This window comes from Macaca fascicularis, chromosome 7 (assembly GCF_037993035.2).
Source record: "Macaca fascicularis isolate 582-1 chromosome 7, T2T-MFA8v1.1".
NCBI lineage: Eukaryota > Metazoa > Chordata > Mammalia > Primates > Cercopithecidae > Macaca > Macaca fascicularis.
Window position 1 is genome coordinate 50,803,253 of NC_088381.1, and position 12,343 is coordinate 50,815,595.

Sequence of the window (12,343 nt, forward strand, 5' to 3'; positions counted from 1 at the left end):
TTTATCATGTTGGCCAGACTGGTCTCGAACTCCTGACCTCAAGTGACCTGCCCGCTTGGGCCTTCCAAAGTGCTGGGATTACAGGCGTGAGCCACCATGCCCGGCCTGTTTTACCTTCTAATACTTTACTACTCATGTGGTTTGTGGACCAGCAGCATCACCTGTTACTCAGGAGCTTGTTAGAAATACATCATCTTGGGGCCCACCCCAAACCCTCTGAATCAGAACCTGAACCTGCAGAAGATACTTAAGTGATTTGTATGCAAATTTAATTTTGAGTCACATATTCAGATATATACTAATGGGAAGTTGGGAGTGTGTATATTTACCTGTCTCCTCAGCTTTGTCCATCAGCACATCTTTATGTCTGCGATGTGGCATTTCAAGATAGTCTTCTCTCCAGTAGAAGGGAATACCCCAGGAAGAAAGGAATCTTCTCTTATTCCAACAGGAACCCTCACTCCTAGTTGTTTTGTTGTCGTTGTTGTTGTTATTGTTATTATTATTAGAGACATTATTATTATTATGCGCTCTGTTGCCCAGTCTGGAGTGCAGTGGTATGATCTCAGCTCACTGTAACCTCTGCCTATCGGGTTCACTTAATTCTCCTGCCTCAGCCTCCCGAGGAGCTAGGATTACAGGCATGCACCACCATGCCTGGCTAGTTTTTGTATTTTTAGTAGAGACAGGGTTTCACCATGTTGCCCAGGCTGGTCTTGAACTGACCTCAAGTGATCCACCTGCCTTGGCCTCCCAAAGTGCTGGGATTATATGCATGAGCCACTGCACCTGACCCTAGTTATTGTTTTATAAGCATTTTGAATTACTTTGCATACAGTGCACTCACCTCTCTCCAGCACATACACACACACACACGTCCACATACACATAGCACACAGATATATACAACACACACACACATACACACACACTCCCTTATCAAAAGCAGAAATCATCCCTCATAATGAACCATTTTACATTTCCAGGAAAGGTAAAGTGGAGCTCATAACTGTGTCTAATTAATGCTTATTTTATATTTTCCTATGATCAAAGCAGTATACATTATTATAGAAAATTTTTAAAATACAAGAAAGGCCAGGTGCGGTGGCTAATGCCTGTAATCCCAGCACTTCGGGAGGCTGAGTTAGGTGGATTACCTGAGGCCAAGAGATCAAGACCATCCTGGCCAACATGGTGAAACACCCTTTCTACTAAAAATACAAAAATTAGTTGGGTGTGGTGGCGTGTGCCTGTAATCCCAGCTACTCAGGAAGCTGAGGCAGGAGAATCACTTGAACCCGGGAGGCGGAGGTTGCAGTGACCTGAGACCACACCGCTGCACTCCAGCCTGGCAACAGAGTGAGACTGTCTCAAAAAAAAAAAAAGAAAAAAAAAAGGAAAAAAAAAAAAAAAAACAAGAAAATGGATAAAAAGTACTTATTTCCTATCACTCAAAGATAATCACTGCTGTTTTTAGTTGTGGGGGGGACTTTTTTTGTATTTTTTCAGTCTTTTTCTAACAACTTTATAGTAGTCAATGCATTATATATTAGAGTTTATGCGGGGTGTTATTATAATATATAACAGACACAATACATAGAGAGGTATTACTATGAGTGCCATAGTTGTACTACAGAGTATAGCACATAGAGAAAATGCTAGATACACAATTCTGTATTCTGCTTTTTTCTGTTAACATTTGTATTTTTTCAGATTATTATTCATTCCTTGTAAACAACATTTATATGCCTCAAAATATTCCATTGAGCACATAAACCACAGTTTACTTAACTACCCCCTTATTGCAGAACATTTAGAGTGCTTGCATTTTTCATGTTGGTAAGTAATGTGCAATGAAAGTTATATTGTGCATACAGGATTTTTTCTGTATATTTTCAGTAATGTCCTCAAGATAGATTTCCAGAAGTCAGGCTGTGCGCTTTGATTCATATTGCAAAGTCCAGAACGTATTATTTAAAATCACACTTAAAAGCTGAAGGCTCCTAACATAAGGTGGAACTGGTTGCTGCTTTTGCCAGGTGAAGAGAAAACCACCCATTGACAAGACAGAATGGGACAGCTTCTTTGATGAGAACGGCCACTTGGCCAAGTCACGGGACTTCATTTGTGTTAACATCCTGGAAAGGGTGGGTCCCCAAGCTACCCTTGGCCTTGCCCTGGAACTGGGAGCATGGACGGGCAGGGGGCAGGTGTGGCGTTGGATAAGGCCCTTTCGGTAGGCATCGAAGAGCCCATGACCCCTACCTCCCACCCCCACCCCAGGGTCTGCACCCCTTCGTGAGGACTGAAGCCTGGAAGTTCCTCACGGGCTACTTCTCATGGCAGAGTTCCCAGGATGAGCGGCTCACGGTGGACAGCATGAGGAGGTAGAACACTCCAGACCCTGTTGGGACGGGAGGGGGCCTGCAGGTGGCAAGTGCTGCCTCCCCAGGCTGCAGACTGTCTTCTGCCCCCATGCAACTTCTCATTCCGAGAGGAACCCCACGCCTCCTGACCCAGGCACAGCCCACAGGAGGTGCGGCCAGTTCATGCCAGTGCCTTCTCTCCCTGAGCTCCATTTACCAGCCTACCAACTGCCAGGCATGGGCTTGGTCCCAGCCACTCCTCCCACCCCTGGGTCCCCAAGTCCCATCCTTCCCTAGGGTCTATGCATTCTCCCTCTGAAGCAGCCTTTGAACACAGTCTGCCACCCACTTCCCTGGGTGCCACCCCAACTCCACCTCCTCCCTGCCCCCTGTGGCTGAGCTGCCTCCTGGGTCTAGTCTCCTCACTCCCCGCCTGTGTCCAGTGTTTCCTCCCAGTGCCCAGGCGGAAGGTACAAAACCCAGTATGGGCTGCCTGTGTCCTTAGATGAAACACTCCCAGTGGTATAATTGGTAACGTTTCAAATAGCACATCTCTTCCAAAAACTTCCTGATCGTAGCTCCACATCGCCCACTATCCCAGAGCCTGACATTCCAACCACACTGACAGCCTCACTGACTCCTCATTTGCCCACCCCTGCCCCACCCCTGCCCCAGCACGGACCACATTTGCACTCCTCTCTGTCCTTGGTTCACCCTTTCTCCTTCCTCCACAATGGATTTCTATCATTCGCCTATCAAAAGCCCACCCTTCCTTCAAGGCCCATATCCCACAGTGCACCTCCTCCAAGCAGCCCTCCCAGATCTCCCAATGGAGCCAGGGATGAGGCACTTTGGTTCAGTAGACAACACACTAGCTTTGAACTTGGACCGTCTTGGATTTGGAAACTGGGTTCAAATTTCAGCACTCTGATTTACACGCTGGGTGAACTTGCCCAAGAATTTCAGTGCTGAAGTCTCAGCCTCCTCCTTCATAAAATTCGGGTTACAGTTTATTTCACAGAGTGGTTGTGGGGGCTGAATCAGATAATACAGGTAAGGCACCTTGCACAGGGGAGGAATGAGTAGCTTTTATGATTTTGACAGGAATCCTCCCTCCCTCAAACCAGAGGCCCTTGACTTGCACTTCCACGACCCTGGGCACTTGGTGCCACAGTAGTGAGACTGGAGCCTGTGTCTTCCCTCCCAGGTTGAATGCAAATAAGGGCAGAGGCTGCCGCCAGTTTGCCTTTGTCTTGGGCCCTCTCCTGACCTTGCCTGTCCATGGGAGGTCTCCGTCCACACTGGCTGAGTCAGACTGACTCCACTGCTGAATATCTTCCCATCAGAGGAACGGACTCCTTTGGATTGTGGCTGCATCACGGTGTAGCCTGAGGTGGACTCACGGGTCTGGGAGCCTGAAGCAGGAGCTAGGCCCAGCCCCAAGGGAGCGTCCAGACAGGATGTGGAAAAGATTCACACGCCGGGGCCAGCCAGAGTGACCGAGGGTGGGACGGGGGTGTGAGGGCCGGGCTGGGGAGCTCAGAGAGGCTCGGGAGCTCTGACAAGAGCCCACCTGTGTTGGTTTCCTGAGGCTGCCTTAGCAAGTACCACATGCTGGGTGACTTCCGACAACAGAAACCTGTCCTCTCACAGTTCTGGAGCTGGAAGCCCAAAATCAAGGTGTTGGCTCCTTCCAAAGGCTCTAGGGTAGAACCCTTCCTTACCTCCCAGCTTCTGGTGGCTCCCAGTGTTCCTCGGCTGGTGTGCCTCACTGCATTCCCTGTCCCCGTGGTCGTGAGGCCTTCTCCTCTCTGTGTGTTATAAGAACACATGTCATTGGATTTGGGGTCCACCTGGAAAGTCTTAAGTTAAGGATCTCATCTGGAAATTCTCAGCTTAATCACATCTACAAAGACTCTTTTCCCCATATGGTTACATTCACAGGTCCTAGGGGTCAGGACATGGATATGTTTTTTTGGAGGCCACCATGCAGCCAGCAATACCAACTAATCATATTCTAATAATGAGGACAAAACACCGCCTCACTCAGCACTTCCAATTCTTAGGCACAGGTGCCAGTATTATGCCCATTCTACAGATGGGGAAACTGAGGCTTAGAGATGGAAAACGATGCCCCCAAGGCTTGCCCCCAGTGGCAGACACCCAGTTATTAAGGTGTAGAGCCAGGATTCAGGTGCAGCGCTTGGAGTACAGAGCCCAGGAGGTTAAACCGTCTCCATTCTGCACTCCAGGTGCATGTTGGAGGACAGTTAGGGTGTCACAGGTTGAGATGAGGGAGAGCATCGCAGGTAGCTGCAGCTGCTCGTTCTCCACTTATCAGAAGGGGGAAGCCACCTTGTTCAGCCTCAGTTCTGTTCTCACAGGAAGAACTACAAGGCCTTATGCCAAATGTATGAGAAGATTCAGCCCCTTCTGGAAAACCTGCACCGGAACTTCATAGAGACTCGCAATAACATTGGTGAGCAAAGTGGGGTGGAGAGGGCTGGGCAGAGGGAGGGCTTGAAGCCGACTCTGCCCCCTTCTCAGTCACTTCCAGGGAGGGATGGCTTCAGGATCCTGGGAGTTGCTTTGACTTGTGCCTGGAGTTTTGCCAGCTGAACCTTGGTTAATCTACCCCACCAGTCTCTCCTGTGTGGCCCTAGATGCCCCATACCATGTTTCCCTGGGCGCATGACGTTCCTGCTGTCTGGTCTTCCTCTCTCCTTTCTTTGGCTTTGAATGAGGTTGGATTTGAACTGGACAGAGAGGAAGGGTGGGGGAGGACATTCCTGGCCGAGGGTATGGCCTCATCAAAGGGTTGGAGGTGGGAAGAAACACAGACAGCTCAGGGTGTGGTGAAGAACTGAGCCTGGCAGGGGCTGATGTACCTTTCACAGCTCCCTCTCCCTCCAGGATGTCCTAGGGCCTGCCCATTAGAGTGGGGAAGAAACTCACCCATAGCCCTGCTGGATGTGATCTGGTGCCACCCACTTGCCCCTTGCTTCCAACCTAGCACGTGACATTCAGAAACTCTATGACAAAGACCCCCTGGGCAACGTCCTCATCGACAAGAAGAGGCTAGAGAAGATCCTGCTCCTGAGTTACGTCTGCAACACGCAGGCAGGTGAGCCTCAGCCTCCCCTTGTCAAGTCCTCCTGGGACCTGGCCCAGCCTAAGCCAAGGGTCCAGGCCCTCCCACCCAGCCCCTCCTCCCCAACCCCCTCTTTGCCACAGAGTACCAGCAGGGCTTCCATGAGATGGTGATGCTCTTCCAGCTGATGGTGGAGCACGACCACGAAACCTTCTGGCTTTTCCAGTTCTTCCTGCAGAAAACGGTGAGGGCAAGGCCTGAGCTCAGGGACGCCCCTCTCCACCCCCTACTACTCCCCAAACAACTTCTTGAGGCTGGGCAGGCATTGGCAGCCCCAGCCATTCCCTCCAACCCCAACCATTCCCTCCAGTCTTCTGGGTCTCAGAGGAGCCTGGGAGGGTGATGCTAAACCCAGTGGTTCAAAGTAGTGGTGGTGGGGAGGCATTGAAGTGGAGAAGGGGAATGGAGCAAAGCTCTGGGTCCACCTCTCAACAAACCTTGAAAGAGCATGAATCCGCCAGGCCCAGGGATGGCGCCCTTTCCTGGCATTTTCTTCCCCAAGCACGGCTCTCCTCCCTCCTCACCTCTCCTTCCTCAATGGCTCCCCGTGGCCTCCAGAATAAAATCCAATAACCTTAGCCAGTTATTCAGGGCTGTTCCCTTCACATAACCTGAATTTCAGGCACACCAAGAGACTCAGTAGTTCCCAGGAACTCCCTCACAGTCCAAGTTGAGGGGTTTTGAAGGTGCAGCTCCCTGGAACACCTCCCTGGAAAGCCTTTCCTCGTGATCTGTGAGAGGCTGCCCAGAACACTCCCTCATGCCTCCCTCCACCCCACCATCCCTGCAAATGTGCGTGCTGCCTTTCCCTTGTCCCAGTCGGCTCTGCCCCAACACTATTGTGTGAGGGAAGAACTGGGCAACTGGGCTCACTAGACTGTGAACTGCAGTTGAGAATCTCTACTACACACACACACACACACACACACACACACACACACACACACTCTACACAGCCACCCAGAGGTGCACAACATATACAGACAAACTTGCATACAGATCACAGTCACACAGATATGTGCACACACACACACACAGACTTGTAGAGACATGGGGGCCCAGCGCACAGATAGACACACAGAGCCTCCAGAAGTGAAGCTGGGGGAAGCAGAGTTGACTCTTACAGTGCCCTGAGGCCGAGGAGGACTCGGTCTGTCTCCCACCGTCGTGTGCAGGAACACAGCTGTGTCATCAACATTGGCGTGAGCAAGAACCTAGACATGCTCAGCACCCTGATCACCTTCCTGGACCCCATGTTTGCTGAGCACCTAAGTGAGTGGCTCCCACCTCCTGCCACCTCACCCACCCCCCAGGGTAGGCATGGGAGAGGGGCTGGGACCCAACTGTCGTCCCTAATCATGGGGGGCTGGAGAGCAGCAGAGTCATTTGATTGCCTCTCCAGGCCCTGGGAAGAGGGTTATCTGGATGGGGTTGGAGTCTGGGCAGTTGAAAGTTGACTCTAAACCATCTCCCAGGGCAGCTGGTAAAAGGGTAGCAAGCTTTTTGTATTTCCCAAGTGTTTGGCAGGCTCCATAGTTTGGCCTCATCTGCATGTGTTTGCTGCATCATGTGTGTTTTCCCTGACTACAGCCTCGGCTTCTCTCCCCACAGAAGGGAAGGGTGCGGGAGCTGTGCAGTCCCTCTTCCCCTGGTTCTGCTTCTGCTTCCAGCGTGCCTTCAAGTCCTTCGATGACGTCTGGAGGCTCTGGGAGGTGAGGTGCCCAACTGGGGATCATCAGGCTGGGCTCCACCCCTCGGGCAGAGTGGAAGCTGCAAGTCTTCCTTGCGTCTCCCTTTCCTTCTGGCTTGGATGGAGTTCAGTATCTTGGGGTTTTGTTGGGTCAGCAACCCTGCTCCCATCTTGCTGGAGGAAGCTGGAGCATCACTTTGTCCATATGTTCATTTAACACAAAGGCCTCACTGGCTGTGACTTCTGTGGGCAGTCAACACAGGAGGGCCCTCTGGCCTGTGCGGTGGGAGCCTGGGCCTGCAGCTTCACTTCCCTGCTTCCCTGCCCAGGTGGCCTCCCCACGCTTCCACTTCCCCAGCTGTCCCCCCAGCCCTGGCCTTCCCCTTCCCCAGAGTGCTGCTCCTGTGGAACTCTCTCACAGAAGGTGGGTCCCCAAGGACACCTGTAGTCCTGTGACCACAATACCCAGAGCCATCAGCAGATGAACCCCCTGAGGAATGCCACGCCCACCCATCACTGCCGTCCCATGGCCGCTGCTGCCTGCAGAGTCCAGCCCAACCATCCACCTGACATGTAGGGTCCCACAGATCTATTCCCACCTGCCTGTCCCTCCCTCTTGGCTGGCTGGTCTCCATGCCCAAGTCCATGACTACACCCAGGCCTTTGGTGACACCCTTGTGTCATTTAATTCCCATCAACCCTTGCTTGCCAAAACCTCACTCAAATTCGACAGTTTCCCACCCCTCATTGCCTCCCTCCCCTTCCTCTATCTAATGAATTCCCTGAAGCCTCAATCTCTGAATCCCCCAGGAGACAGCACAATGCCTAGAGTCAGGGGTACCTGTGAGCACATGCCTGAGTGAATGGATGAGTGAGTGAATGAAGGAAGGAATGAATGAGCAAGTCAGCAGCAAGACCCAGGAATGGCTGACCCCGGGCACGTGGTTGGTGGGTACCTCACCATCCTCAGGGCATCTGCAGTCTCAGGCTACGGGGCCCAGACTGAGACGCCCTGACCCACAGGTTCTGCTGACGGGGAAGCCCTGCAGGAACTTCCAGGTGCTGGTGGCCTACAGCATGCTACAGATGGTGCGGGAGCAGGTGCTGCAGGAAAGCATGGGCGGGGACGACATCCTCCTGGTGAGAGCACCCTCGGGCAAGCCACCAGCCCAGCTCCTGGAGGCCCTGACACCCCACCCCAGCTGCAAGACCGGGGCTCATGGGGTGCTGGGCACCAGTGCCACCTTTTCCCCCCAGGCAGGAAGGGCAATGAGAGCTAAGGTACGGATTACTGTGCCAAGGGCTTTTAATAGACTAGCTCATTTAAGCCTCACCACAAGCCTGACACAGAGAGGCTATAACCATCGTCATCACTCGTAGTTAACATATGAGGAAACGGAGGCCTTGAACACTCCCTAACCATTAAGCTCTACCATCTCGCAGTCAACCCCGTGGCCCTGGGATATTCCTGAAGCAGAAGGACCTAGAGTTTTCCATCATTTTAAAAAAGCTACTGAAGTCTTTGTTGGAAGAAACAAATCTTAGGTGGCACCCCAAATATAAACCAAGTCATCCTTCGAAGACCCTAAGACACTTGGTGGAACTCCAGGACTCCCTAGAGCCTAACATGAAAGCTAACATTTACCATTGCCCCCAAACATCAAATTTTAGGCATTGAGCCAAGCAGGCTGGGGAGAGGTCAGGTGGTCCCCAGCAACTGCTGTGAGCAGCATCCTTCTTCCCTGGGTGCTGCAGGCAGCTGCCTGTGCCCAAGAGTGCAGGGAGACATTTGCCCCAGCCCCATCCACAACAGCTCCCACGCTCCCGCGCAGGCCTGCAACAAGCTCATTGACCTTGATGCTGATGAGCTGATCTCCGCTGCCTGCGTGGTTTATGCTGAGCTCATCCAGAAGGATGTAAGTTACCCCAGTGATTTGTCCTCCTCCTCCTCCTCCTCCTCCTCCTCCTCCTCCTCCAAGGAGCCTACCCTGATCTCCCAAACACAGCCCATGGCAGGCACATTCAACTTCAGAGACACAGACTGTGCCGCGTTCTCTACCACCAACCCACGCATGTTGCTCCTCATGGTCTTCTTTCTGTTTGCACATGTAGCTCCTTCCTCCCTGAGCAGGCTGTGCTACTTGACAGCATGGCCTTCATCCCCCCCACATTCCGTGTCCATCCCAGTGGGTCTGGGTACCTAGGGCCTCAGGAGAATGTCACTGCTTAGAAGAACTGAAGAATGAAAGTGACAGACCAATGTCTGTGCACCTCCCACCTGCCTCCTCCCTAGGTTCCTCAGACATTAAAGGATTTCTTCCTCTGAGGACACCAAAGCCCACAGTGGACCGATGCCCTCGATGGGCAGGATGAAGGTCAGGGGCACTGGAGTGAGGGAGTAGATGAAACAGCTGCAATATAAACAGTCCTCTGGAATAATGGTTTGTGGTGGGCGTTATGTCTTCTTTGACCTTAGGGGCTGGGATGCACGTGAGGGTTGAGACAGGGTCGTAGGATAGGAAGAGAGGCTAGCTGGCTAAGAGACACGTTCTGAGGCTAGGGAGGGTGCTTACTGGAAGAGACTGGGTCAGTGGCTCCTCCTCAGTGGAGAGTTTTCCAAGGCTGCAGTGGATCCACATCTGGAAACAAATGGTTAGAGTAGAACCAACTCTGAAAGATTTCCAGACCCCCGTGGAAGACAAAATTGAGCACATTTAATAAAGATTAATTCATCTGGACTCAGGTCCTGAGAGGAAGGCTGGTCCTGGGACTCTGACCCCACCCCCACTGCTCCCCTGAGTCCCCCCATATCAGTCGCACAATTAAGTCATTTTTTCCAGAGATTCCCTGCTAGTCTGTGGAAGGGGCTGGCCTGGAAGGGAGAAATATCTGACGAGCAGGCAATTCCCTTCCTGGTTTCAAAGGCTCCCTCATAATTGTGCCTTCATTTATCAGCCTGTAAATGTGTCCTCAAGCTACATTTTATTTTCCAGCCTTGATCAATCTTTTTTGAGAATGCACTCTGTCCTTGGCCAGGCAGTCAGTTGCTCCGTGAGGAAAAGCTGCATCACACCTGCTCCCCTGGGCTATGCCACAGCCCTGAGCCCCTGCCCAGCTTGCCCCATGCTCTGGCTGGCCCCTCTGAGGGAAAACATGTAGATGGGCCAGAGAGGCTGAAATTGCAGGAGGGTTGGGGCTTGCTATGTGCCCCCAGAGCTGCTCAGCAACACACACACACACACACACACACTTAAACGCACACACATACACACTGCCCTGCCCAGTGACTGTAAGTTTTCAGGAGGGCTGACATTATACACGGGTCGGAGGGTCCCTTGTTTTTGCTGTGAAATGGTCCTTAGAGGTAAGGCATGACCATCCCTCTCACTCTTTAGCCAACTGCCCCTCCCTCTGCTCCCATCCTGGCACTCTTAGTGACCATCACTCCAAAGCCATTATGTCCCCAGTGAGTGCTTGGTCTCCTTCCCCTCAGGTGACAGTCTCCCATCCAGGACTGGCTCTGAGTCTGTTAGCGGCTGTATCTTTGCTGGAAGGTCAGGGAGGAATGCTGAAGAATGAGGGACTGTCCCCCCAGCAACATCTTCTCTGCATGGCTAAAGAGCTCGTGTTTGCTGGGCAGGGAGGCACATGGGTAAATTCATATACTACACTTCTCCTTTGCTTTTATGTTCCTAAGGCAGTTTATTTAAATAAGGGTTCCTGCATGAAAGACAGTTCTCCAAGGATGAAGCTGTGTTTGCATTTTGCCAGAGAGGCAGAGAACCAGAGTAAAAGACATCTTGCTGAGCTAGCTTTGGCCTTGGGAAGAGAAGAATCAATAGAAACATCAAATGAACATTTTCTAATGCTTCTTTTAGACTGGTGACTTTAGATGGCCGATTATTTTTTTGTTGGGACCTACACGCAATGCCAAACATCTATTTTAAAACAAAAATTTAAGAACTCACCTTCTAGACCACTTGCTGCCAAACCTGTTTTTAAAATCACTGGAGCGCTATTATTACATGGTCCTTCCCAGAAGCCCAGTGGATGAAGTTTGGGTGCAGATCCCAGATCCCTCTCCCCGCACAACCCCTCTCAAGCCCCCCTCCTTGAACCTCACATCATTTCCTGTGCTATCTGCAAGGAGCCTCTTGTCTACTAGAGCACATATTTGAAAACCTGTTAGGTCTTAAGGACGAGGTGGATTCAATCTTGACACCTAATTGATCCGGATTCAGATAAATTCCAGGTGATAGAGTGATGAAAGTAACAATCTTGGAAGAGTGGAGCTTCTCTCAACTCATCTGCAGCACTCCCAGCCCGGTGGACTGTAGATTAGGATCTTCCCACCATGCTGCTATGCAGGTCCTAAAAAATAATACTGGGCTGTATAATTCATTCATTTATTCCCCCTTCTCTGGCTCACTTAGTGAACTCACTTAGTTTATAATTTATACAGCCCAGTGTTGTTTTTCTCTAGTAGGGTCCATTCCAGAGACAGAACCATAGGAAGCATTGAAATCCTAGAGCCTAAGTTTGTGTTATGATAGTCTAGTTTGTTTCAGCATGCATTTATTGAGTACTGTCTTAGACCATTTGGATTGCTCTAATGATGGCAGTGGCGGCCCATCTGGAGCAGCCACTGCCATGATGCCAGCTGCAGTGGGGGAGGCGCAGTGAGGGCTGCATGCTCCATGGAGCCAGTGGGGGCCGGAAACAGGTAGGAGCCCCGCCCCCTTCCTAGTTGGAGGGGTGGGAGCCCCACCTTCCCAGGCACAGCTGCAGCCACCCTGCCACGGCTGTGGACCCAGGCATCTCTGCACTCTTGGGGGCCCTGGAAACCCCCATGCCCCCACAGACTCGGAACTTCCTGCTCCCACTGCCTGGCCTCTCTCCACTCCTGGTGCCCACTCTGATTTCGGAGCAAAGTTGTGGCTGAGCCCAGGTGCTATCACAACCTGGCCAGGTGTGTGCACACCTGGGCAGCACTGACACGCCAGCCCCATGCCTTCTTGGCCCCCTCTGGACTTTGGGCACCAACAAGCATGGAAGAGAGGCTGAGAGACTGAGGGGGTGCTAAGGATGGCTCAGCATGGGCCTGCAGGCACCCCTCATCATGAACAGCCTGGGCAC

At 51.8% G+C, this 12,343-nt stretch overlaps 1 protein-coding gene across 1 annotated transcript in view; it reads left to right on the plus strand.

The window, feature by feature from the left end:
- Nucleotides 1-9,411, plus strand: part of TBC1D21 (TBC1 domain family member 21) — a 137,432-nt gene extending 128,021 nt beyond the window's left edge. Inside the window, exons 4-12 of the mRNA XM_073998448.1 lie at nt 2,040-2,147; nt 2,284-2,387; nt 4,751-4,845; nt 5,380-5,490; nt 5,601-5,701; nt 6,693-6,789; nt 7,129-7,229; nt 8,231-8,347; nt 9,040-9,411. Coding sequence (XP_073854549.1) covers nt 2,040-2,147; nt 2,284-2,387; nt 4,751-4,845; nt 5,380-5,490; nt 5,601-5,701; nt 6,693-6,789; nt 7,129-7,229; nt 8,231-8,347; nt 9,040-9,411 — 1,206 coding nt within the window. The remainder of the gene's footprint in view (nt 1-2,039; nt 2,148-2,283; nt 2,388-4,750; nt 4,846-5,379; nt 5,491-5,600; nt 5,702-6,692; nt 6,790-7,128; nt 7,230-8,230; nt 8,348-9,039) is intronic.
- Nucleotides 9,412-12,343: the final 2,932 nt, after the last annotated feature.